At 47.2% G+C, this 25,662-nt stretch overlaps 1 protein-coding gene across 1 annotated transcript in view; it reads right to left on the bottom strand.

The window, feature by feature from the left end:
• LOC126516797 (ankyrin repeat domain-containing protein 17-like) overlaps positions 1–25,662 on the bottom strand; it is a 228,066-nt gene that overhangs the window by 176,491 nt on the left and 25,913 nt on the right. Inside the window, exons 3-7 of the mRNA XM_055063998.2 lie at positions 15,672–16,132; positions 11,313–11,457; positions 1,242–1,475; positions 690–832; positions 312–536 (exon numbers count right to left, since the gene is read on the bottom strand). Of these exons, the coding sequence (XP_054919973.2) occupies positions 312–536; positions 690–832; positions 1,242–1,475; positions 11,313–11,457; positions 15,672–16,132 (1,208 nt within the window). The remainder of the gene's footprint in view (positions 1–311; positions 537–689; positions 833–1,241; positions 1,476–11,312; positions 11,458–15,671; positions 16,133–25,662) is intronic.

Below are 25,662 nucleotides of genomic sequence, written 5' to 3'. Positions count from 1 at the left end.
AAAGCAGCGCAGTTCCAAGAATACAAATGGCCGTCGGCTGCGAAAGAATAAACGACCTGCGCGAGTGTCATGCATGTGGCCCCCAGGTTCCAACGTGGTTGCGTTCAATGCATTTTCACTGCAGAGATATACAATATCTACTAAATCCTATGGGGATACAAAAATATTTCACTATGGCAAGAGTTTCGATGTCTTGGACTTTCGTTATTGCAGAGTTAGACTGTAGCTGTGCTGCACCGGCATGGTTACATGCAAGTGCACCTGCTGCTTCCCAGGAAAGTGTGTAGCACAGACCGGAGAGTGAAACTCACCTGAGTCTCTTCCGTCTGGGCATTGATGTCAGCACCCTGAGAGAGGAGCAGGGCCACCATCTCTTCATGGCCCTCACGAGCAGCCTCCATGAGTGGTGTGTAGCCCTCATCATTCACTTCCTCAATGTTGGCACCCCGCTCCAAGAGTAGCATAGCCAGCTCAACATGGCCCCCACAGGCTGCCAGTGTCAATGGTGACTCAAAGCTGTCTGTCGGCATGTTCACCTACGATGCACAGAAACAAAGAATACTCATTCATAAAGGCACTTCCACATGCACAACTGTGAGTTGAGCATTGCTTGAGCATTGCACAACACTGAAAAGTTTTGATAGTTGCCCACTAGACAAAGACTGCACATGGGCAATTGCACGGCATACCTGAGCCCCCGAGTCCAACAGCAACCGGGCCACCTCGACATGGCCATCCATGGAGGCCTCCATGAGGGCAGTGTGCATCTCATCAGTCTTGTGCTCCTGGTCAGCGCCCGCTTCAAGCAGGAACCGCACCATTTCAAGATGTCCTGCACACACGCATGCAAAAAAAAAAAAATTACTTCCAGCTCCATTTCTGTGCCACCTCATCCATTCAGCTTGAAGGCTCGAAAACAGCAACAGTGCAGTGTCCAGACAGGTGCAAAACACAACAATGGGTTCACTATCTGCCTGCATTCCCTATCTAAAACCATCAAAAAAACTGAGAGCATAGCACAAGCATGGCACAAATCTAAGAGCATGGGAGATAGACACACATTTACGTCCTAGCACTGGTTGGCAAACACTATCGCTATCATGGCAAGCAGCTTCCCCAAGACAGAGCTCATTCCCTGCAGCATTGAAACGAGCAAAAGCAAGAAGCGGCAGCAGTTACATTCACCTACATCACCAAAGTCAGAAAAGGGAGCGGGTGCACAAGTGATCAAGCCAGCTTACCCTTGTAGCAGGCGAGTGTGAGTGCAGACTCCTTGAACTCATTAGAGTGGGTGTTAATGGAGGCACCAGCAGCCACAAGGACACGGGCAGTCGACACGTGCCCTGCAGAGGCAGCCTCCATGAGGGGGGTGTGGCCATTCTCATTGTGCTCCTCAAGGTTTGCACCCGCCTCCACCAGGGCCCGAGCCGCAGCCTCGTGGCCCCCCAGGCAGGCAAACATCAGCGGTGTGTGCCCTGCACAGCATGTTGCTTCGTCTCAAGTACTCTTTCAGACACTTCCGTTCAGTTTTATGCATTCCTGCAATTCACAATATGTGCATCCAACAGAAACCCAGTAAACACCTCAGTAAAGGTGGGATCTCTCTCTCAAAGGCTTGAGCTTGGGTATGGATATGCTTCAAGAGGGCCTGCCAAAGTGGTTTAAATGGAAAAGAAACTACATGCTACAAATTAGTGCAGTGAAATACTACAATTGCAGCCACTTGGCGAGAAGGAGAAACGTTGGGAAGGTCCAATCGCTGGGGGTGGCCGGTTGACAGGCTGGCTCTGCACATGTGCCAGCCTTCTGCTTTTCCTCTTGTTGTTATCATGGATGTGCGCGAGTCGTCGTCTTGTGGCACCGAAGTGTGTTGCCAGCATAGTAGGCCTAGCTACCAGAAAACTTGTTTCCTTGTCTTGCATTTGTGTCACGCTACTTGTGTCACGCTAGGCTAAGTTGCCATGCGCCTGATCCTTCCAACTCAAGAAAATGGCAAGCTTTATCCTTGGAGACGAAGCAAAGCATCATTAACGACGTCGAAAGTGGTCTAAAGAAGGTTTCTGTCATGCAGAAGTAAGGCATCACCGACACAACAGTGTCGGCAATTTGGAAAAACAGGGATAAGGTGCAACAGCAACTGCAAGAAGATTATGGATTACTAGCAAGGAAACAGACGCTTTCATCAAAGTATGAAGTTGTCAAGCCCAGAATGTGCCTGTGAGTGGTCCGATTCTCCAAGCAAAGGTCAGGTCATTTTCCAACTTGTTAGGCAACGACAGTTTCAACCCATTAAATGGGTGGATTCAACGGTTTAAGGACTGGCACAGAATAAGCTGCCGTGTTATCTCCGGGGAGAGCGCACAAGTTGACAATTCTGCTGTTCAGGCCTGGCTCAATATAAACATTGAGACCATGCTGGCGAAGTACGCCGAGCGGGACATTTATAACGCGGATGAGGCTGGCGTGTTTTATACCGTATTTATTCGAATCTAGTCCGATAGTTTTTTTTTCAAATAATCATATTCCAAACTCTAGCTAGGGTCGGCTTAGATTCAAGGATTTTAAAAAACGAGCCAGTTTTTCATTGAAACTGCTAAATATAGTGCATAGCTAGTGCCATCTAGAAAAGTCAGTATCACAGCCGCTACTAGCCGTGCCAGTAGCCAACCGTACACAAGCGAGGTCGCCATTTTGACCTGTGTCGTGTCGGCCGTATCGGTGTGCAACGTGATGTTATCGCGATGTCACCAAGCAGGAGATGCCACTACAGTGCCGCTTTCAAGCGAAAAGTTGTGATAGCCACAGTGGCATCGTCGAACCTTCAAGCCGGGCAGGACTTCGTCGTCGACGAGAAAAACGTCCGTTGTTGGAGGGAACGACAGCAGCTTTTTGCATGCGCCGCAACGAGGATGGCATTTAGCGGACCAAAGAAAGGCCGTCACCACGAAGTGGAGACAGTTTTGGCCGACTTTGTTCGGATGCAGAGAGCAGCTGCCCTTCCAGTGACAACAGAAGTGCTCCAAGCGAAAGCGAGGGAACTTTCGAGGGAGCGAGGCCTAACGCCAAAGGATTTCAAAGCCAGCCGGCGCTGGCTTAAGAAATTCATGAAGCGCTTCGGCTTCAGCCTCCGACGTCGCACTTCAATCACCCAGAAGCTTCCAAGCGATTTCGAAGAAAAGCTGATAGCTTTTCAGCGCTACGTGCTGCGAAAAAGAAGCGGTAGGCTACAACCTTGGGCAAATCGGCAACGCCGACCAGACTGCTGTGTATTTTTATATGCCAGTGGCGTACGCCGTGAATGAAAACGGTGCCAAGGAGGTGAAGGTGCGCTCTGCGGGCTACGAGAAGCAGCGCGCAACTGTGATGCTGTGCTGCACAGCTGATGGACAAACTCCCTCCTTATATAATATTTAAAAGGAAGACACTGCCTGCTCGAGAAACTTTCCCAAGAAATGTCATTGTGCAGGCAAATGAGAACGGGTGGATGGGGGTGCGATGGTGGAAGAGTGGGTTAAGATTGTGTGGCGACGGCGTCCAGGAGCCCTTTTGACAAAGAACTTGCTCCTTGTCGTTGACTCTTAACGTGGGCACTTGACCGACAACGTGAAGGCTGCACTTACCCAAGCGAACACGGACCTCGCTGTCATACCGGGCGGCATGACGGGCCAGTTGCAGCCACTTGATGTCTGCATCAACAAACCTTTCAAGGATCGTCTACGGAAATATTACACGGACTGGTTGACTGACGAAGACCACATGCTAACAGCAACGGGCCGCATCAAACGTGCATCGCTATCGAAGCTGGAGGGCTGGGAAGCTGCAGCGTGGGACGACAACCCAGGTACTTTGATCGTGCGTGCCTTTAAAAAGTGCAGCATATCTAATGCCCTTGACGGTACCGAAGATAGTGCACTGTTTGAAGGTGACAGTGACAAGGAACACAGCGACGAGTCTAGCAGCAACGACGACATTGAATGAGCTCTGCATGTTCAGACTCAATAAATGCTGTTTGCATTTTGTGAACACTGTCCTTGCTTTTTTTGTTCGGCCTACATTCAAGGTAATATATTTTTGTTGTTGTTGGCTTCGGACTTTAGGGAGTCAGCTTAGAATTGGGGTCGGCCTAGATTCGAATAAATACGGTAATTTGCTCCCAAACCGCACACTTACACTGTCCCACGAGTGCTGCTCCGGTAGAAAGGCTTCGAAGGAGCGGTTTACCGTTCTCTTCTGCGCCAATATGGATGGCAGCGACAAGAGGTGCTTATTTGTGATCAGAAGGTCGGCGCGGCCGCACTGTTTCAAAAAAAAGAGTGCCTGCCGATTACATATAAGGCCAACAGTTGCAATAGCTCCCGAGTCATGGATGACTCGGGAGCTATTTGCAACTTGGCTTCAAAAATTTGATGAAGACATGGTGTTAGAAAAGCAACAAGTTGTCATAGTTCTTGACAACTGCAGTGCCCATCATGTTAATTTAAAGCTCAGTGCAGTGAGCCTCAAGTTCTTGCCCGCAAATACGACAGCCAAGAGCCAGCCGATGGACCAAGGCATAATCACCGCAGTGAAAGCGCATTATAAAATGCACATATGCGAAAGAATGCTGATTAACCTTCAGCATGACAAAGCGATGAAGGTAAACCTGCGACATGATCATGGCATCTTGGTGGCAGATAAAAGCGTCAGCCATCACCAAGTGTTTTGCAAAGGCGGGGTTTGTGCGCAACGCCGTGGTCAGCGATCTTGATGTGAGGAGCGTCGATAGCCACCGCGGCAACAATGTTGACAATCTTGACGAAGTCCTCAACACGAATGTGTGGTCGGACCTGGTGAAAAACAACATTGTTGGACAGGACGACACATTCGAAGGCTTCGTAAACAAGGATTGCGATGACTTTGTCTGCGAAGAAGCCGACACAGACGAAGCAATTGTAGCAGCAGTGTGTGATCGCGATGACAATGTATCGGACGATGACGACGACGAAGGAGACAGCATACCGGAAACTTTCGCACAAAGATGCATCATACATCACCAAGCTCACGATGTACTGCGCACAGAAGGGCTTGAGCGAGAAAGCTTTCCAGCGTCTGATCGCTGTTGAAGATGAGATGGTGCATAATGCAGTGAAGGCTCAGTGCCAGACGAAGATAACGGCATTTTTTCATTGATGAAGAAAAACATTTTTTGTTTAGTGTCAAATTCTGGTGCTTTATTGCACGTTACGTTGTAAAAGACATCATAAAAGGTGGGTTGACGATATTTGCACGTGAATAAGAGTCTAAAAATGGCATATTTGATATAGTGCGGTACCGCTTATAATGCGGATTTTCCCGACTCCCCCAACCCACGTTATAAACGGTCTATGCTGTAGTACAATTACCGCTTGATTTTTCTTACAAGATCCACAAAATTTTCCGAATGATCGGGCAATCAAAAAAGCAAATTCAAATGAGATAATGATTCATTTTGGCGAATTTGGGAGTCGGCGATGAAGGATACCGTAAAAACCAGAATATAGGTGGAACTTTTTTTCATAATACCATTGCGAAAAGTTGACCCTTGTCTAATATACCGGACATTGGCGGGCAAAGCAACGGAAGTCTTGCAACAATGGGCGGACGAAGTAAACAGTCGTCATCGCCAACAGCAGCAGCGCAGCGTGGCGACATTATGGCACCGCTATTTTGAGTTTCGATTGTCACAAAGTTATATTGGTTAAAGGCTGCTGTTTCACATTTTGTTTCAAAATGAGCGGGAGCCGACGATAATTCACCGTTGCCTTCAAGAAAAAGGCGATTGAGGACGCGGAAGCCTACGGCAACCTGGTGGAACAGCGCGAATCTGGAGTATCCGAAAAGAGCTGTCGGTACTGGCAGAAGCAGAAGCAGCGTATTACCACTTGCAGTAACCGAAAGAAAACGTCATTTTGTGGGCGGTCCGCAGCGGACCGCAGAACTGGAAGACAAGGTTGCGGAGTTCGTCCAGGAGCTGCGTGCAAGATCGCTGCCGGTGACTGCCGAATGCATCCGTGTGAAAGCGGTAGAGATCGCGCGCGCCTCTGGACTGGGCAGCGAGAAGCACTCATCATCCGACTCTAGTTCGGACGACTCTGATCAAAGGCGTTGCTCTGATTCGGAGTAGCACTTGCACACATCGTGCCCTTCTGTGTACTGTACACCCGGCCAATTTTTAACAGTATCGCGCGACCATCGACCCACGTGTTTGTCAGCACCTTATCATCACGGCACGGAGCGGCGAAAGAGCGAAAGTAAGCGCACGTGTACACCTGAGCGTATCTCGTTTGTTTCGCCGCTCAGCGCCGTTAAGGGGGGATGAGGGGATCGGAACTAACTTTTTCATTTTTTATCTTAGAGTGATGAAATTTGGCATACAGGTTCGAAATAGCATCAAACAGACAGCTGCAAAGTTTCACAATCATATCTTCAGTAGTTTTTATTTTATCATTATTTATATATTGCTCACATGTTGCTTGCTCGTGGAAAGCCTAGCGTGACAGCAAAATGGGTTATGGGTCTGTAAATGTTTTTAATAGTTACTAAGAAGTATAGTCTAAGTCAAGATTCTCTTAATTTCTTTTTAAATTTCTCTGCTCTTCTTCTAAACGATATAGTATGCACCTTCTCTTTATGTTTAGAATGTATCATGCTCCAATTATTGTGTAATAAAAAAATGGTGAGCCTAAATGGTAAATCTGAGACTGTCTTGACATAAGGCACACTTCACCAATTGCAGCAAAACAAACAGGATTAAAATCCGTGCTCCCATTGCCGTGCTATGCTTTCCACGAGCGAGGTGATAAGCTCAAAACAAACTTTTGAGAAAACAAGCCTCAAAGTTCCATACTGGCACACACTGTCTAGAATGCTCCTGCATTGTAGAATTTGGTGTCCTTGGCAGCAGGTGACTTCTTAGCCCTCTGTCCTTTCAGGAGATGGACTTTGTGTGCCTTCTTCATTCGCTGGGAGTCTTTCTCGACAGCCCGCTGAAGAGAGAGGGCACCAGGGCGCAGGCCCAATGTTGTGCACAGGTCTGAATAAGCTTTCAGACTGCCCGAGTTGTACTTTGAAATTGCCTCGTGCACTGCTGTTTCCACAGCAAACAGTGAGGCATGCTGGTCTTTTGATACTAGTGACCATATCACTGAATGGAGACTCTCAGCCGCGTTTTGACTTTTGCCTCCTCTGCACCGGGCCAGCAACTGAGGGTCTGAGAGGCGCTGGTACACAGGCAGGAGTGCTTCAGCAACTTTAGCTGAAAGCTTGTACTTGTGAGCTGGTGCTGGCTGCCCTTCTGCCTCAGCTGACCGGTGGTTGCACCAGCTAAGGGGGCCAGGGGGACACAGCTCATGATGGGGCTCATCATCTGTTGATGTGATGTGGTAGTACGTTGCCATTACTGCCCTTTGCATTTCCTCGACTTCCGAGTGGTTCCGCAGAGCAAGGCCATAGTAGTTTGTCAGTTTTTTGATGAGCTGCTGTGTCAGGCCCCCCTTTCCACCTAGTGGCTCTCCTTTCTTTGCCTTGGCCACCAAAGAGCGAAGTGCAGCCCCCATTCGTTTTTTAACATGATTTATGCAGTCCTCTTTAGATAGCTGCACAAAACCATAAACTTCTTCATCACATAGAGTGCGAAACATGCGGCTGTCCCCGTCACAAACTATGTTTGTGTAACGTAGATCATTTCTGCTCAAGGAGCGCCTGAAGAGCTGTAGTGCAGCCTCAACCTCCATTCTTCCAGAATTCACATCAGTGTTTTTCTGGCACTGGTGTTGCTGCTTCCATTCAGCATAGTTGGGGTCACTTTCTGCTGGCTGTCGGCTGCACCCAAGGCAGAAGTTGGACAGAACTATGCAGTCCAACACAAGCCCTGTATGAAAATCAATTATACAGCCTACGCCGGTATGGGAGCTGTGGCCGCGTGTCAACCATGTGCCATCATACACTACTGTAATGTTCTTTGAAAATGTTGTCTCCATTTCAGTGTACACCTTTTTCACTGCCTCTACAGCATCTGTGAAGATGTTGTGTGCAGCTGCCGCTGCGGCAGGCTTGAAAGTCTTTTTGAGGTGCCCATCATATGTTTTGTGGTGTAACCCACGATGCGAGACATTCATGGTGGCCCAGAAGTCATTAAGAGCAGTTGGTCCTTTCCCAATGCTCTTTATTGCTTGCATAGCTCTGATGTTGACCTCGAAAGCTCTAGAGCCGCTCTTCCTTTGTGAGGACCACTCAGACTGTAGGGTACTACCACAGGAAATGCATGAAAGTACCATCTTCACAGCTAGTCCCAGTTCAGTCTCGCGGTGCACTGCTAGGCCGGGCTGCTGACAAGTTGGGCAAAGCGGGGAACCAATCAGCGAGTTCAAAGCAGCAACTTGAACAAGCATAAACTCCTCTTCTGGAGGTGCGGGAATGGCATTTTCCTGTGAGCCAGTCAGCCCGAACTTGCGCTCCGTTGCTGAAACCGCGCGAAGCGATTCGCGAACTCTCGACGCTTGCAGTTCTGCAGTTTCCGCGGACACAAATCGTGTTTCCAGGTGAGCTTGAATAGTGCGACGTCCACTGGGCGAACAGTCAACACTGCGATGAGCGGCAAGGTCGGCCGCCGGCGCATCCGCGGCAGCAAGCGTGCGCCCGCGTTGCAGCTCCGTCGAAGCGCCGGAACTCGTCGATGGCATGGGACTGCCTTCACTGGCGGTTGTTGGCTGCGGAGACATCTCGGCGTTGAACGACACACCGCGGAAGCGCGTCTCCGATGCTCTGCAGTCGGGCGGCGATGACCGCTGCAAGCTCACTCCGTAATCTGTGCTGGACGAACTTGCGACGGGACGCTCGCGTACGGCGAGACTCACTGGCATGTCGATCGTCACCGGTGAAGTAACACTGCGCCCGCGCTTCGACGGCAAAAGATCATGGTTCGTCTCACTATCGCTGGCTGGTGCTCGACTCGGCGCAAGATCCCGCAGCACGTTGGGCGAGAGATCGCACAGCACGTTGGGCGCGTACTCCGCCGATTCTGAACGGACGCTCGGCTCGGCCGAACCACCTGCTGACAATCGCCGCTTCTTCCTTGCTGTGACGGGCTTGCGTTTCCGCTTCCCGTAGGCATGCTTCGTCCGGTACTTCTTTTCGAACGTGCGCGGATCCATTGCACGTGGCCGACGTCCTCGAAACACAAGAGAAGGAAAGTCCAGAAAGGCTTCCCAGCAGCGGACAAAAGCAGACGCTCCTTGCGCTCCTTGCCTCGGCCGCCATTATGGCGCGGCGTCGACCAATGAGGAGGCGCCTTACAACGAGCCGCGGCGCAGAGCCAATCGGGGCGCGGCAGCCATTGGCTGCTCCGTGCTGCCACTCTCCTGTTTTTCTTTTTTTGTGCGCTTGCTGGCTGGCAGGGAAGGAAGGGAAGGGCTGGGACAAAGAGTCAAAGAGTCGGGCTTTCCAACGATACCAAAATGGCGGCGCTCCGTGGCGGGAAAGCCGAGCAGTCGCGCGTTGAACTTCGCGGCTTTTTCGCGATTTCGGGCGGATTTGTGGACGCCGGCACCGACAAATATATTTATTTTAAGTGCTTAGAGTTTGTTTTTCGGTGAAATATTTCAGTACAAGATAGAAATGATGCTGTAGATTCTGAAAAGCGTACTTTTAAAAAATCGATTTTTTTCGCGAAAATCGCGATCTGATCCCCGCTTCCCCCCTTAATAAGGTGCTGACAAGCATGCAGGTCGATGGTCGCGCGATACTGTTAAAAAACTTGGCCCGGTGCACATGCGATCAGCATTTAAATAAATACTGTCACTATTGTGCATGAGTCGCATTTGTTTCAAGGTAAGGGTGTCTTTCGGTACTTTTGCCATTGAAAAAGATTTTTTTCATTCTTAGAATTCGTTAGTTGGGGGATCGACCTATATTCCAGTCCAACCTATAGTCCAGTTTTTACGGTACGGTTTCATGCCACAACGACCATAGCTTCAAATCCACAGTACAAATTAAGCGAAGCCAGCCACGCTTTCGCGTGCACTCTGCCCCGGCGGCTGATAGAGTTGCCCGCACTGGGACGACGCTATTATTAAAAGTGCCGGCCAACGGGAAGCTAATGCTTCCTCTGCCTTTCACTCCAACGAGTCACCAAAACTCGAGATTACGCAACCTCCAATACTAAACCCACAAGAAGACAGCTTACATAATGCCACGCAGTCTCATCTCGGCTCACTCGCCCATTCTTTGCACACACAGTAGATTACAAGCAGGGTGCGTGGCTACGTATGCTTACAGCCATGCGCAGCCACCGCGGAGAGGAGCACGTCAGAAATTGTTATGTGCTCCAATTTACTCCCCCCCCCCCCCCTCGCGATCGCTTGATCGCACCACGAGCTCCCCTCCCGTTTCCCTTTGCTCACGCAGGAAGGCAACACTCGTGAAGCCCCATCTTTCTTGTCTCACCCTCGCACACTTTCACTCGCACCTAAAGCACAAAGTGCAGGTGCTGCGATTGGACCTTGTGGCACTTGGATTTCATACGAAACATGATATGGCTCCACTTCGGTGGTCACTCTGGCGAAATTTGAGGTGCGCATTTGCAAGCAGTCGTTAGTAATTCAATCATTTGACCATCTGCGTCCATGGAAGTTTCCATTGCGGGGGAAGTGAAATTTCATTATATTGAAATTGCACACAAACAATTCGTCACATTGAGGTTCTAGACACACGGTGTTCTACGGACAAGAGGTTATGAAAAGTTAAATACTTCGTTATATCGAGAATTTCATTATATTGAAGTTCGTTATAACGAAGTTTAACTGTACAAGATAAACACCACTAAAATGTACTAAGCACGCCCAAAGCTATGATTGTACCTAAAGTGAAACACACTCGTGTACTATGATATGGCCAAGGCCTGAATGAGGAACATTGCTAAACTGTTTCAGTATAAGCCCCCTGTATTTTGGGATGCGCAATTAAAATGTTGATAAAAATGAGAATCACAAATTCGAAAGTTGTGAATGAAGAGATTAGAACTTATATGCCATGTGTTTGTGCAACATCACTTAAATTAGATTTTCGCAGTGATGCACCAAAGTGCACTAAGTTTTGAATATCGATACAGAGGGAAGAAATTTTAATACCTTCGTCAGCCATTTTTGAAAGTCAACCACTGTAATTCCGGATGCCTCGGTATACAAGCCTAAAGAGCTTCGGTGACAGATTGTGGCATGTTTGGTCACTCCCTGTCACCACACATAAGCCCCATCTAAACATGCAAACAAAAGAGAAAGAAAGGGTAAGACACATACCCTGTGCCGTCTGTGCATTGACATCGGCTCCATGCTCTATGAGCAGCTTCACTATGTCAGTGTGGCCCGCAGTGGCCGCCTCCATCAGCGGGGTCATATCCTTGAGGCCTCGGTCCTCCACGTTGGCACGCATCGCCAGCAGTAACTGCAGAATTGTTGAAACAGCAGTGAGAGATGCCTAAATACACCATCCTACACCTTTATAACTGATGCAAATGTGACGTACATTATTTCACACAGCCAGAGAGTTTAAACTACAACCATGGGATCTGCTTTTTTTTAAGGAAGGTCCCCATTAAAGGGTCAAACAACCGCTCAAAACGTGAATCAAGATAACATCGCTGATGGAATGATTCCCTATCGTAGTGGCTAAAACAAGGCATGTTTTTCTCATTAAATGTGGATTTATATTTTGAAATCATCACTAAAAGTCGTGAAAAATTACCTTTGCCACCCCACGCGGCAAAAACGTGAAGCTGCATAAGAGGTCCACCACATGACCTTCGACTAGTGTACGCAGTTCCTGGTATTTCTATTAGTATTGAAATGCAGTATACAGTAAAACCTCGTTAAACCATACCCGCTTGAACAGTAGTTTTGTTTTTAAAGTAGTAAAGTCAAATCCCCGACTTAGCGGCCATTGAACATAATGTGTTTCGTATCCGCATAAACCGTGCCAGCTTATTGCGTACGTATCTGTTAACACGTAGTGTTTCCACTTCGCGTCACGCAAGCACAGCAGTGCGTCGGTCTCCATTGGGCGGCCCGGCAGAACAACAAGCCTCAGAGATCGGAACAGCAGCCTCCAAGCGCCTTGTGCGTTAGCGCGTGAAGCCACATCAACATCAACATCATTTCGGCGCCGTGCCGGAGAGCGTTGTGGCGTCATGCAAGCGAGGACTCGCGTCATGCCGAAGTTTGGATAAAAAAGACACCGGGTGCTCAGCATACAAGAAAAATTTGACATCGTTCGTGCTGTCGAACGTGACACGAAGAAGTCGGCGCTGGCACGCGATAGGCATCTGCTGTTGACTACGGTGTGTGGCATTTGGAATGCGAAGAAGCTGCTCGGCAGCGCTGCTGCGACCGCGATGTCGGCTACGAGGTTAGAGTTTTCGCCATCATTGCCTCTGTTGTTGCCGAAGCGTGGACTAAGACAGTGATGAGGACGACACAGAAAGCGACAGCACGGGCAATTCAGGCCCGACCGTGGCAGAAGCTGCGCATTACGTTAGCCTCATGAATGCAATCGTCACGACGAGAAGAGCACCCCGCAATGAAAAGGGCGCCATGCGACTTCTGTTTCTGTTTCAACACAGTTTCTAACCCCTTACTTTGCGAGAACAAACATTTACGAGTTTTCCTTTTTTCCGTGTTCTGTGTCCAACTGGAACAGCCTAACAGAACATTATGACACACTGTATGACGAGATGATCATGTCTTTTTGTGCTCCTTCCTCAGGTGCTATCATGTTTCTTTTCTTGTTGTTCCCTTTTTGCGTAATAGAGATATATTGTAAATTGTATTGCCCGTCCTGCTTTGGACCAGATTGGTCTGCAGCATGTAAAAAGTAAATACATAAATAAATAAATAAATAAATATAAGATGAGAAGCTTTCGCGGTTTTCCGGACGTCACTTAAGGGGAGACGCGGGTCTTGAAATGACAAAAAATCGCAAAAAAGTCGATTTTCGGAAAAGTGCGTTTTCGCTACGTTTATACATTCAAGAATCTCTCCGCGAAATCTAGAACCTAAATTTAATCGGAAAATAATAAAAAAACACACTTATACGGGCCAGGGTGGCCGCGGAATTAGCAAAAAATTGCCAAAAATGTTCGAACTTCGCGCCGTCGTCATCTGCGAACGCGTTGGCCGGCGGGCGCCATTTTGAGCTTGTTTGGAAGCTGCTTTCTTTGTGCGTATTTTGCGCCGGTTCAAAATGGCTTAGGTGAGGAGGAACCGACGCTATCGCGTCATTTCTGAAGGATGCGCCCGTGCCGCTGATTGGCCAAAGCACGCACGGCCCCCGCGCGCCTCGCTCCTATTGGTCTGGCGCCGTTTGAGTGCCGATTCCCGCGCGCCCGGCAGGCTGGTCGCTCTCGTGCGCGCTGCCTGTTTGTCTCTGAGGTTTTATCGCACCACTGTTCAGCCGCTCGCTTCTCGACAACATTCTATAAAATGTCTTTTTCACTGCCCGAATGGCTGGAAGAGATCGTCGTCTGAAGACTACTACGCGTCAAGCGTTCGGCAAGGCGCGAAGGCGGTCGTGGAATGCGCGATAGAAGACTGATAAATGCACCCGGAGTTGCCGGCTGCTGGTCTGCCTGAAGATTCTGCCGGATCGAGTTCCGAACTGCAACCCAGTACGTCTAGCATCAACACTTCGTCCACCCACGCCTCGCGAGTTGGCGCAGACCGTGTAGATACCGTTTTCTTCACGACCGAAGATAGAAGCAAGCGCGCAGCGATCGCCGATAAGGCGAAAACGCGCCTGGCGTCGCAGTCTGCAACGGAGCGAAAGTTTGAGCTGCTGGGTGTTGACACGAAAGAGGACGTCAGCGACAGCGGAACGGAACTTGCGATCATAGATTTATCCGTGGCGCAAGACTTTTTTGGACTTATGCCGTGTCCCGTGCGCGCCAAGAAAACGCTGATGCTTTCAAAGGACCCCGCCAAGGAGTACGGGCTCTGTGCCAAGCTTGTGCTGGAGTGCTCCACGTGTGGCATGCGTGAAAGGATCGTCTGAGGATGAAAAGGATCGTCGGAGGCTTCACATGTCCAACAAGGATCACACAAACAGAAATGCTTTGATAAACAAGCTTGCAAAGAGGCACAAGCCAGCAACAGACTCTGCCTACAGTCCTGGGCTTTTATAGGTATAGGTGTGACCTTCTGCTGAATGCACAATTGTGAGAGTGTGCAAGAGATATAAATTTTTTTTTTTAAATTTGAATTCTGGGATTTTACGTTCCAAAACCATGATATGATTCTGGACCAATTTTGACCACTTGGGAAGCGCTACAACACAAGCACATGAACTTTTTTGCATTTCAGCTCCATTGAAATGTGGCGACCACCACTGGGATTTGATCCAAATTTTTTGTTGTAGCCATAAACTTTGTTGAAAGGACATATTTTGTTGTGGCCATGAACTATGCCCAACTTTATTTGCATAGGGATGCCATTTGTGTGCCTTCTGTTCAACAAAGAACTAAAATAGGAATGTGAAGCTCGTGGTGCTAGCTTTCTGGCATTGCTTTCAATGACTATGCATGATTTTGCAACCAATATCTCAGTGTTATATTTGCAAAATGGCCATATATATGTCATAAACTTGTTGCTGAAAGACAGGCCTACATGGTGATGCAATTTATATTGGTATATCGTGAGACCATTAAAAGTTACAGTGAACTGAAAGTTCAAACTTGTTTTTCTCAGCTTCATGTTTTTGGACACCGCACACTGCCTTACGGGGGATCTTCATATGTTCTTTCTAAGTACCAGCAAAATGTTTGGTATCAATATATTTGTGTCGAATGGATCTAGCCGGTGATGCTATTTATTTATTGCTAAAGTTGCCGGCTAAATTTTAATTGCCACTAAATACAAATGAAAATTAGCAAAAATATTGAAATTATGTTTACATCTGTCTTTTTTGCATTATAATTGCACTGAGAACAATAAAAATAGCATCACCGGCTAGAGCTACTCTCTGGCGTTCTGGCTGTATACTTTGATTTTCCTTTTGATAAAGTTAAATTTTTGAAAAGTCCTGTAAGAAATTGATTGAATTTCTGTATTAAAAACATTGCATCGTTTGTTCTAATGAAGATATACAAAATCTAATTAGATATTTGCAATCAGCAGAAAAAACTGAACAATACTGTTAAATATCATCCCGTTCACACTAAAATTAACAAAATTAGTTTGAAGACCCACATCTCCCCTTAACAAACAAGCGAAATGGGGGGGGGGGGAGTCCGAAAAAATTGTGACCAATCGTGGAAGGCTGATTGCAAGAATGGGATAGAAAAGCTTGGAATAGCCTTATGTTATAGTTCCCCGGGATGGTGCAAAGCACTGGTCTTGGCCCAATTTGGTGCAATTGGCGCAGCTGTTCCCCCACCAAGCACTGGTATGATTATCACCTTAGTGCAAAGGTGGGCTGGATAGTAGAGGCACTGGGACCAATCAATGAACAGCACAGGTGTGTGCACTCTGCATTTGACTCATCCCAGTGCAAATTCAATTCATATCTCTCACTTAGCACAAGCGCTTGCCAGCACTTGGGCACTCCATGCAGTCACTGAAACCAATTGGGTTCTTCTACAAGGGCAGCCAGGAAGGGACATGGAATACCTGTGCCAGCTCACAGTATCCCGAGGCGCAGGCGAGAGAGAGCAGGCTCTCCCCCTCTTCGGTGACCTCGTTGACGTTGCGGCCCTCGTCAAGCAGCTGACGCACGGCACGTACGTCCCCCTCACTACACGCTTCCGCCAGGGTCCGGCTGCTGTTGACTGCTGCTGCAGGCACTCCTCCAGTTGTTCCTTGCTGTTGCTGCTGCGATTGCTGCTGAGGCTGCTGCTGTTGCTGCGATTGCTGCTGTGGTTGCAGTTGCTGCTGCTGCTGTGGCTGCTGCTGCAGTTGCTGCTGAAGCTGTGGTTGCTGCTGCTGATGGGGGGCACCCCCGCCGTGCTCGGCCCGCATGCGCGTGAGCGCAGCCGCCGCCTCATCCAGGGCACAGCTCACCGAGGTCGTCAGCCGCCGAAGAACCTCCGGGTCTGCGAACTGTTTGCCCTCAAGGGACAGCTTGCTCAGCCCTGCACACGCATAGACAACCTCAAATTAAAGGGCCCCTGAAATGGTTCGGACAAATTTTGTAGACACATAGAGTACAGCTTAACTAAACATTCGCACCACAACTTAAGTGAAGCGTTACATATTAATGGAGCTACCAGCGATTACAAGTTACCCTCCTCCATAGCCATGCTTTTCCTCCTCAAATCGTTCGCCAAGCGATCGCAGCTAAGCTCCGCCTTCACTGCTTCTGCGTCACGATGCGACGTCACATCATCCACTTCCGGTTGTTTTGGAGCCCGCGCCCGCCCACGCGAAACCTCTCCGCTAGCAGCTTGGCCGTCGACCCCAAGCGAGAGCTATCGAAGCAGTGTGCGTTGCGAGCATTTTGTCGCAGCACCGAACGTGTCTGGTATTCCGGTAATAACACACTAGCTGAACGTTTCAACTCAACGGTGGAGGCATAAACTCAAGCTGATGAAGGAACTTTAGCGTAGACGTACGTGAGCTGCCTGATCGGTCTCCACGGTCCAGCCACCCGTTGGCGCAGAGCTTAACCAGCCAAAGAAAGAGCTAATATTGCTCTAACCAAGTGTAACACACTTTAAACATTTACAAAAACAACGTGTTAACGATTACACTCCTGCGAAAAATATACACCAGCAGCAAAGAAGAATACATTTCGTTACTGCTACTGTGTGTGGTTGAGCTCTGCCTCCAGGTGGCTGCACCGTGCAGACCATTCACATTTGCGCTTCTGTTCATTCCGTGAAACGACATGCAAGGGGACATGGCCAGGCCCTGTCCCCTTGCGCTTGCGTTTATGCTAATACCGGACTCGCGAAACGCTATTGCGTTAGTAATCTTCCGGTGTAAAGTGACGGCCTCAATCGCGCAAATCCTAGCACCGATCGGATAGCGGCAGGCCGATGCGCTGCAGCCAGTCCATTTGTCTACTGGCTTGCAGAGGGACACGATGTCGCAGCTTGACATATTGCCAGTCGCTACGTTTGCAGTCCACAACGCAACAAAGTCGAATCATAGCGCTCACGAAAAGACAGACTGAAACTGACGACGGAGCTCTCGTCAAAGACGGAGCGCATTGTAACACAAGCAGACGACACTTGCTGTGTGCCGGAAGTGAAAAACTGTTCTTGTGCATTCTCTTTATGCTACTTTCTTTTTATAAAAACAAATTAACTAACATTCCAACTATTACGAACATCATTTGTTTACCATAAAGTTGGAAAAATTATCGATTACGCGCCCTGGTCAGCCAATCGGATAGTTCGCCCCACTGACGTCATATGGGTGATTTCAGTCATATAGGTAGGGGCGGCTTAAAATTCCGCCGAGCAGTGTGCTGCGATCGGCAGTGATGTGGATTTTTAAAACCTTGTAATATATTACACGTTTTACGCAGAACACTTAGATGCGTCAATTGATGATCAGAAGGACCTACTCTAACAACTGAGTACGTTTGTATCGTCAAAATCATTTCAAGGTCCCTTTACCTACCAACCAGAATAGTCGCCCATCTGTCTGCAATGCACTACGATGGGCATAGAGGTATAGTAGTAGGGTTACCAACTTTCCAAAATTTAGCGGGACAGTTCCGACTCTTGAGCAAATGTCCCGGTCTCGACTTGACCCTTAGTGCCAGGTCAGCCAAATGTCCCTACTTAGGCTTCTTTTTTTACTGAATAACAGTCAATAAAAACCATAGTTCCTTTAATAATGCCCGACAGCTCGGTTGCACATTCTCTTTTTTTCTTCTGTAGCATTGTAAAAAACATAAGTGTGGTTTAGTTTTTGTCATGGTTCTAGTGCTGTTGGCCTTAATGGTTCAAATTATCTGTACTATCTGTACTTGTAGCTGTATTAGCCAGGCAACAACTGCATCTTTCTTGTAGTAAATCACAACATGGTAGATGAAAAATTATTGCGCAACTTCTTGCCCATACAGACATGGGGCTCCTGGTATTGTTGGGGTCAGTCATCCTAGCCCCTCTTCAGACTGTCCATTCCAGAGTTGGGAAACCTATATAGTAGGCTTTCCCCTATAGGTCAAGCAGGTGTGTGCATCTTGCAGAAGCAAGGCAGTCATGGCTTTCTAAGTGTAATACAGTGCATAATTACAGAACTTCAACAGGTCTAAATTTGTCAATTATAATCATCCAGCTACACACTGCTGTCCCATCTATCACTGTTGTGCATATACATTTCCAAAAAAACCTGGATTTTCTTTTTCTTTAACTCATTGGACATTCATCAGCTACCTTTCTTTCTTAGCTATATTCGAAGATATGGCCCCTTACAAAGTCTTACAGTCCCTTTTAACACAACATTGCTTAACCCTTTCGCTGTCACTGACGTACCGGTACGTCATCGCGCTTCCCCCCCACGGTGTCACTGACGTACCGGTACGTTCTCTATCGTGCGTTCAAAATTTCGCGCCTGAGCGCAAAGCAGGCGCTCCTGGATTGGCCACGCCATCGGTTGACTCTTTCTACAAGTTCGTATATTCGCCCCGACCTGTGTTAGTCCATGTATTGAAGAGTACGGTGCGACTGCCACTCCCCACTTTCTCTTTGCTGAGTGGCGCGGTGGTTCCGCGTTCGCTGGATCATGCGTCGCGCGCGTGTGGTTATGGGTTCAAGGGTTGTTCTGTAATCTCCGCTGGTTTGAAGGTTTTTATTTTTCTTCTGTTGGTGTGCCTGCTACGGCGCGTCAAGTTCAGGCGCACGTGCCGTTGCCTCTCCAAAAAGGGTGACTCGATTGCTGCATTCGCTCTCTCGCCGCACCCTCGCTTCCGACTTGCAGCAGTAAACGTAAAGCCCTTCGAACTTTGTTTAGCCTTTTTCCATCTACCTCTGTCTTCTTGATCACGCAACGTCCCATTTCTCTCCGTTGCGCGGGCAACTGAAAGCGCATCCTCCCTGCGCGCGGTTACTTTCGGATGGCTCGGCGCGCGGGACCTTCGTGTGCTCATGGGAGCGGTGGCTGAATTCCGATTCAGAATACGAGCCGAGCTCGGATTCGGACTCGGACAAAGTCGCATGAGAGGAAGAGGGTTCCGCATCGTCAGATTCGGATGTTGAACGGATTTTATAGTCAGGCTGATGATGATGATGATGTTTACTAACAACAGCTGCAGAACACTGAAATGTGCATATTGCATTGACTATGTTATTTGTATACCAATCATAATCAAAAATAAATTGCTATGTTCATTCCCTGTTATGCTCGTTCCCTGAAACCAAGCCGACACTGGGGGTGCGTCACGGCCAGAAACGCCCGACAGCGAAAGGGTTAATTGCTTCACTCTACGTTGAGCAGTGTGTGAAGCATTATTGCCATCCTACAACGTGCACATTGTCTTTTCAGTGGTGGTACAACCATTTCACTTTTCAAGGACAGTCTTGGCTCAGGCAAAAATTCGATTTAATGCAGCGACAAGCACTTTTGGCACAGCGTTCAACGTACATCCTTATACCTGATATGGTCCCAATTTTACCTAAGATAGTCAATAAATACTCATATTGTAGCCAGCTTTATGCCAATCAGTAATGCATTCATACTGTAAAGTACCGGACTAGTTTTATTATCTTGAATAGAATGCCTTCCCATGTGCATACATCATGCTATAATGCCATTTCTACTATTTAAGCTTGCATCAACTGTTGCGTGTTCGGCGCACTTCACACAAGCAAGAACAAAAAGTTTGCAGAACTAGAGCGTGTTAACAAGACCAAGCCCTAGGACGTGCACGACTAAACTGAAATTACAGTGAAGATGTCAACAGGTTTGTTCTATTGTGCAGAATCTCTCCAGCATATATGTATAGCTGTGCTGTAAAACACGTTAAAGCTGATTAAATTACAACGACAGAATCTGCTCTTCCAATTGTGCAGGATTGTGAGGAAGGTCCCAACTTGTAAGCGAATTATTTACCCTTTTCACAGCAATCCCGTGGACAGTAGCATGTTTGATCCCATACACTGCTTGCCTCAGCTGCCTCCGTTGCCTCAGTGTTTGCAATGGATGTGCGTGACGCTGGTGCAGCTCTGCATGCTTGCGTTTTAGCGGGTATAGTAAGCGGTGACTGGGTGGACGACACGCAAGCGCTTTCGGAGCTCATAGCTAGGGGTGTGTGAACAGCGATTTTTCAGACCGAATCAAATACGAATCAAATAGTGCAAGAAGCAAATTGAATCAAATAACAAATACTTTTCGAATCACCATTAATATGAAACAATGTTCACACCTCAGTATTCTTAACGTTAACAAGTTTCTATGATTACGTAGTACATTATGAAGCGTTGTTTATCAAAAGCACAATTGGAGCATTAGAAGCAAACAAGTAGTTTCTTTGCACGCACAGGGCTCTTCAGAGAGTGCGAATAACCGCTGTACAGCCTATAAAGTGTGGCTAGCTAAGTGACGTAGCCTGCTCCCATATGCAAGTTCTCATGTTTTGCATCTGTACTATGGCCGTGCAGGTGAAAATTTACCGTACCATATTCCAATTTTATGTTTATTTGGGTGCAGGGGACATTTTGAAATATTCGAAAAGTATTAGAAAAATATTTGCATTTACAAATAGTGACTATTCAATTCGTTAATCAAAAGTTTAAATATTCACACACCCCTACTCATTACGGTTTGTACAAATGGCGCGAGCCACTTATACAGTACTTGTACTAAAAGCGGGGCTAAAAATGTGTTCCAAGCTGCCCAAACTTTGCGCTTAACTCTTGCCCTACCATGAGGAAAATAGGGCGTTTTGAAGGTTACGCCAGCCTTTTTTTTTTTTTTGGAACTACTGCACTAAATATTATGAGAATTATGAGAAATTATGAGAATCAAGATTGTGGGATAAATTTGAACAAAGTTTGTGAAGACACGCTTGTATCTACTCTGAAAAATATGTAAAAAAAATTATGATATATACAAAATCAACTACCATCTAATAGGCACTATCTCTGTAAAAATCAAAATTTTTAATTGTACAGGTATTCCACTACAAAAATTTTAAAGTGCAAGCACGACAGTTTGGCATGCCAGGATGGGGCTGCTAACGTTCCGGGCTGGCTTGCGTCATCATCGCTCTCAGATTTAAAGTCTAACGAAAAGGCAGCATTCACAGACTCGCTGCTGCTCGATCCATCTTTATCAGCCACAGATGCAACTGAGTCACAAGATCTACGATCTTTCGAAGCGGGCGCATCGCTCCCGGAGGCGGCCATTTTTGCATTCTACTTTGACAATTGCGAAACTTTAGAGTGCATTAGAAAATTAACACTTGGCGCGGAAAAAGTGAATTGCTTAGAAAACAAAAATGATAGTTCTCCTTCACGTCCTATGGTGCAGAGTGTCCATTAGCGGCACTGAAGGTCTCGAACATGGCATTTTCAAACCATAGATAGTTGGCAGCCACTTTTGCTATTTACTTTGACGATCGCAAAAACTTCAGAGCACATTCAAAAATCCCCACGTGCGGGGAGAAAGCGAACTGCTTAGCAAACAAAAATATAGTTCTCCTCCTTCACATCCGATAGCGCAATGAGTCCGTGAGCGACGCGTAAGGTCTCGAAAGCGGCATTTCAAACCATCATTGGCGGGCTAATGATGCCTAATGCGCACGGTATGGAAAGAGCTAAATTTAATCAGGATCAGTATGTTTTGCCCTTAGTTCTTTATTTGGCTAACACATTCAAGCAGTGGCTTGAAAGTTCGCATAATTGGTGCAGTTGTTCCACCACTGTCTTAATTTGTACAGCTGCATCGACAGACTACTTCAGTGATGGCATTTCCTGTAGCAACGAATCAACCAGCTTCGTTTAGTTACATTAGCCCGTTCAGTAAGGGCATACACATTTGTGTATGTCACATGCTTTTTTTTTCTGCTTTCTGTCCAGAGGTGGTTAAAAAAAGTACAACATTTATGGTCACATAAATTGAAAACTCTGCTTACCAATGCTGCAGCAGTTCAATTCAGAGTCCAGTGTATTGCCATAGAGAGCCTTTTTGGGAGGCATTACCATGTCTGATGGCACAGTTACCATGCTTGCCATCAGCAATGGTGCGTGAGTAATTTTTTTCAGTTTTGTAATGCTTCCAGCGAATGGTAAACTTATGCATACACTTTGAGCCAGGGATTCATTTCTTTTTATGAAGATGCGTGGCATGATTAACTACTCAAATACATGGACACTGATGGGGCTAAGAGCATTACCCTTCCCGCAGCTCTTGGGAGACTCCTTCCCCCTACATTGCTCAACAAGATGACACTTGGAGAAATCCTTAAAACAGGGCAGCACAGTGCAAATGCCACATGGCTTATCAAGTGGCTAAAGGTGATATTCATGTTCCGAGAGTGTACATACTAACCGAGAATTGTACGAGAACTCAATAGAATTCTGTACTCTGTAGAAGTAGCCTGGTGAAAGGCAGCAAACAAAGATCACCGCGTCTGGTCATTGCTAGAACTTAACACAATCAGTCTTTCACAATGTGGTGCCACTTCACTTTGCATTTTGCACTGTGGCACCACCTCACAGACACTGCGAGAAAAAGGAATGGCAGGCACTGAGCTGCTGTGACAGCAGACAGGCAAGCTGTGCGAAGTGAACTGCAATGTATTCACATGTATTTCTCAGCTACATTAAAGAGTTCCGTTTTTCACCAAAGCAAGCTTCCCAGGGAGAATTTTGTCCCTCTTTCCCTACAACAATGGCTTTATGACCCAGCTAAATGATGCACCTGCTCAGAAAAGCAAGCACATGAAGTGTCTGAACACCATGGCAGCTGAAGACTAAAAAGTTAAGCAAGAGGATTAGTTGTGCAAAGTCGATTATGACTCGTTAATTCCCTCCTTATGCAGAACTTTCTTAAGCATCTCTGTCATTCAATTAATGTCTTTCATGCTGTCACTGCGGCATTGAGGTGATGGAATGTATTTTGCCCACTTGTGTATAAAAATTATCACATTCCAACTGGAATGTACGCATCCCTCGCAACTGTGCTACCGGTGTCATTTATTAGAACAGGGACAGGCAGACTGCGAGAGCTGCTTCTTAGGCAAGTTGGCAATTCATATTGTGCAGGGGGTGCGCTAAAAAGCAAGGACTGATTGAGGCACACAAGGACACATATGGGAGCACGTTAGCAACTGACATTAGTGAAACTCCACGAGTTTACACATGATCTAATAGCCATGTGATGTACACTGCGACTCTTTCTGCGGAGTTTAAAAAGCATACTTATCTTCATGACAACTAAATTGATAGCATATGAACTAACACACATGGAACTATCGCTGATTACAGCTTTTGCTTCTATAACTTCTTGCACACATTTATCTTTGAGGGAGCTGGTTATGTAGCACTTTCAACAGATGCTTCAGACTCCATAAGGGTATGTGCTGCCCAAGCCAGCAAGCAGCAGCAGCAGCCTGTGGTGCCAATGCCACATGCCACCGACATTTAGCTAGTGCCAAGGTTGCAGCGGCGACTATGTAGATGCTTCACACTCCACAGCGGTACGTGCTGCCCGAGCCTGCAAGCGCGAACCACTATGACGAGAGTGCCTCAGGCATTCGTGACATGGTGTCACGTTGGATGCAATTTTTTCGCTGCTACAGACTCCGCCGGTTTTTTCGCTCAATGGGCCACTTGAAGCTTTCGCATAAAAAAGGATGAGAACAGCCACAATTATTGCAATGTGCTTTGACAGGTGCCCATCTCTGTAACACATAATACAGTCGAATCTCGTTAATCCAAAAGCTCTCATTTTGAACTTTCGGTTAATTCGAATTGACACTGTGATCCCGTCAAAGTTGTGTGCACAGTAAAACCTTGTAAATTCAGATTTCACGGGAGTTAAAGAAATGACCAAATTAACCAAATGCCAAATTATCGAGGGTATCAAGAAAATCATAAGCAAATGCATACTACATTGTCATGCTTTTATTTACTCATTGAATCAGCAAATCTTATTTCTATTTTTGTACAAGGGCAGTGCGGAAGCTACAATTCTCATCTAGTGACTGATTAGCGGTCACAGAAGCAAGGCCTTGCGACTTCTTTCACAGCGTGGCAGCGGCGCGTTTTCATCCGAGAAGCTTCTCACTACCACACGCACATCCAGATTATTTTTTTGCCAGGTCGCCACCCATCGTGACGTAGATGGTGCTCTTCATCCTCAACGGCATCGCACTGAGTAAAAACGAAACTACTGTTTGCCGCAACTGTTGCGAACGAAACCGCAACCGCTATTGAGGCTATTATGCACGGCGACCTTGCGGTTCTGAAGGCGCGCAGCCAACGGGCGCACTGAGACAAAACAAAACTAGTGTTTGCCACAACCGCTGCGGACGAAACCGCGGTCGCTATCAACGTGATCATGAATGGCAACTGTGCAGTGTTGAAGGCACGCGGCCCATGCAGTGCTAAGCGCAGCAGTAAATGCAAGAAGGCTTTAAAGGCACAAATAGGCCCGACACACTCCAGCGTTGCTGTCACTCATGTATAATTTCCACTGATGACTATGACGATGCGAAGTCCGCCCGTTCATTTTGGTGGACACTAACGACGATTTTGTTCTTTTGCGTCGCACATTTGCGGCGCTCCATGCTCGCAGAGCTCCGAGAGTTGTCCAAATTAACCGATGTGTGGCCAAATACGTCCAAATTCATGAGTTTCATTGCATTAAATAATTCATACACCTGCGGGGAACAGAGGACGAGTTTGAATTATTCGGTTTTCTAAATTAACGAGGGTCGAATTAACAAATTTTTACTGTATTCCAATGGGCGAAAACGCCCGGTAATTCGAATGCGCAAGCATTTGCGACAGTTAATTCGAACATACTGCACTTCGACAATGCCCTCAGTAGGGCGCCAAATCACACGGCGGCACCCCCGAGCAGCATTCCTCTGACCCTGCCATAGAGGAAGAGCTTAGGAGAGACCCCTCAAAGCCGCAGGCTAAGAAAAAAAATGTGGCGGAAATTTGTGCGCAGCCACCCATCACAGATTACTTCTGTAAGTGACTGGTGTCCTGTACAGTCAACGACCGATATTCCGGAACCCAAATTTTCGAACATGACCGATAATTCAGGTGCCTTCGCGGCACCACCATGGTACTCCATACACTCTTAAGCAAATGTACACCATTTGGGTCATATCTTGCCACACAACAATAATTGTCACCTGTCTTGCATTTCCTTTCTTGAAAACGCTGCACTCACTACTTTCCTGTCGAGAATTCTCTGCCAAGCTGATAATTTGCATGCCGTACGCGACTTGAAGTACCGAGCTCGCACCGCTAAAGAAAGGGAATGCCGACAAGACATGACAATTATTGTTGTGTGGCAAGATACGACTCAAAGGGTTTAATTTTGCGGAGAGTCAAAGCGTTTATGTGTATTCATAAGAACGTCTGAAATTTCGCACCTAAAAAGCCTTCACCGTCCGGTTTTCTAGACTTTCTGCCATGACCGCAGGTCCGAAACGGCATTGGTTGAAGCCACCACTGCTGCCATTTGGTTA

Source organism: Dermacentor andersoni, chromosome 1 (genome assembly GCF_023375885.2).
Source record: "Dermacentor andersoni chromosome 1, qqDerAnde1_hic_scaffold, whole genome shotgun sequence".
Taxonomy (NCBI): Eukaryota; Metazoa; Arthropoda; class Arachnida; order Ixodida; family Ixodidae; genus Dermacentor; species Dermacentor andersoni.
This window is presented reverse-complemented; position numbering and strand designations above follow the sequence as displayed.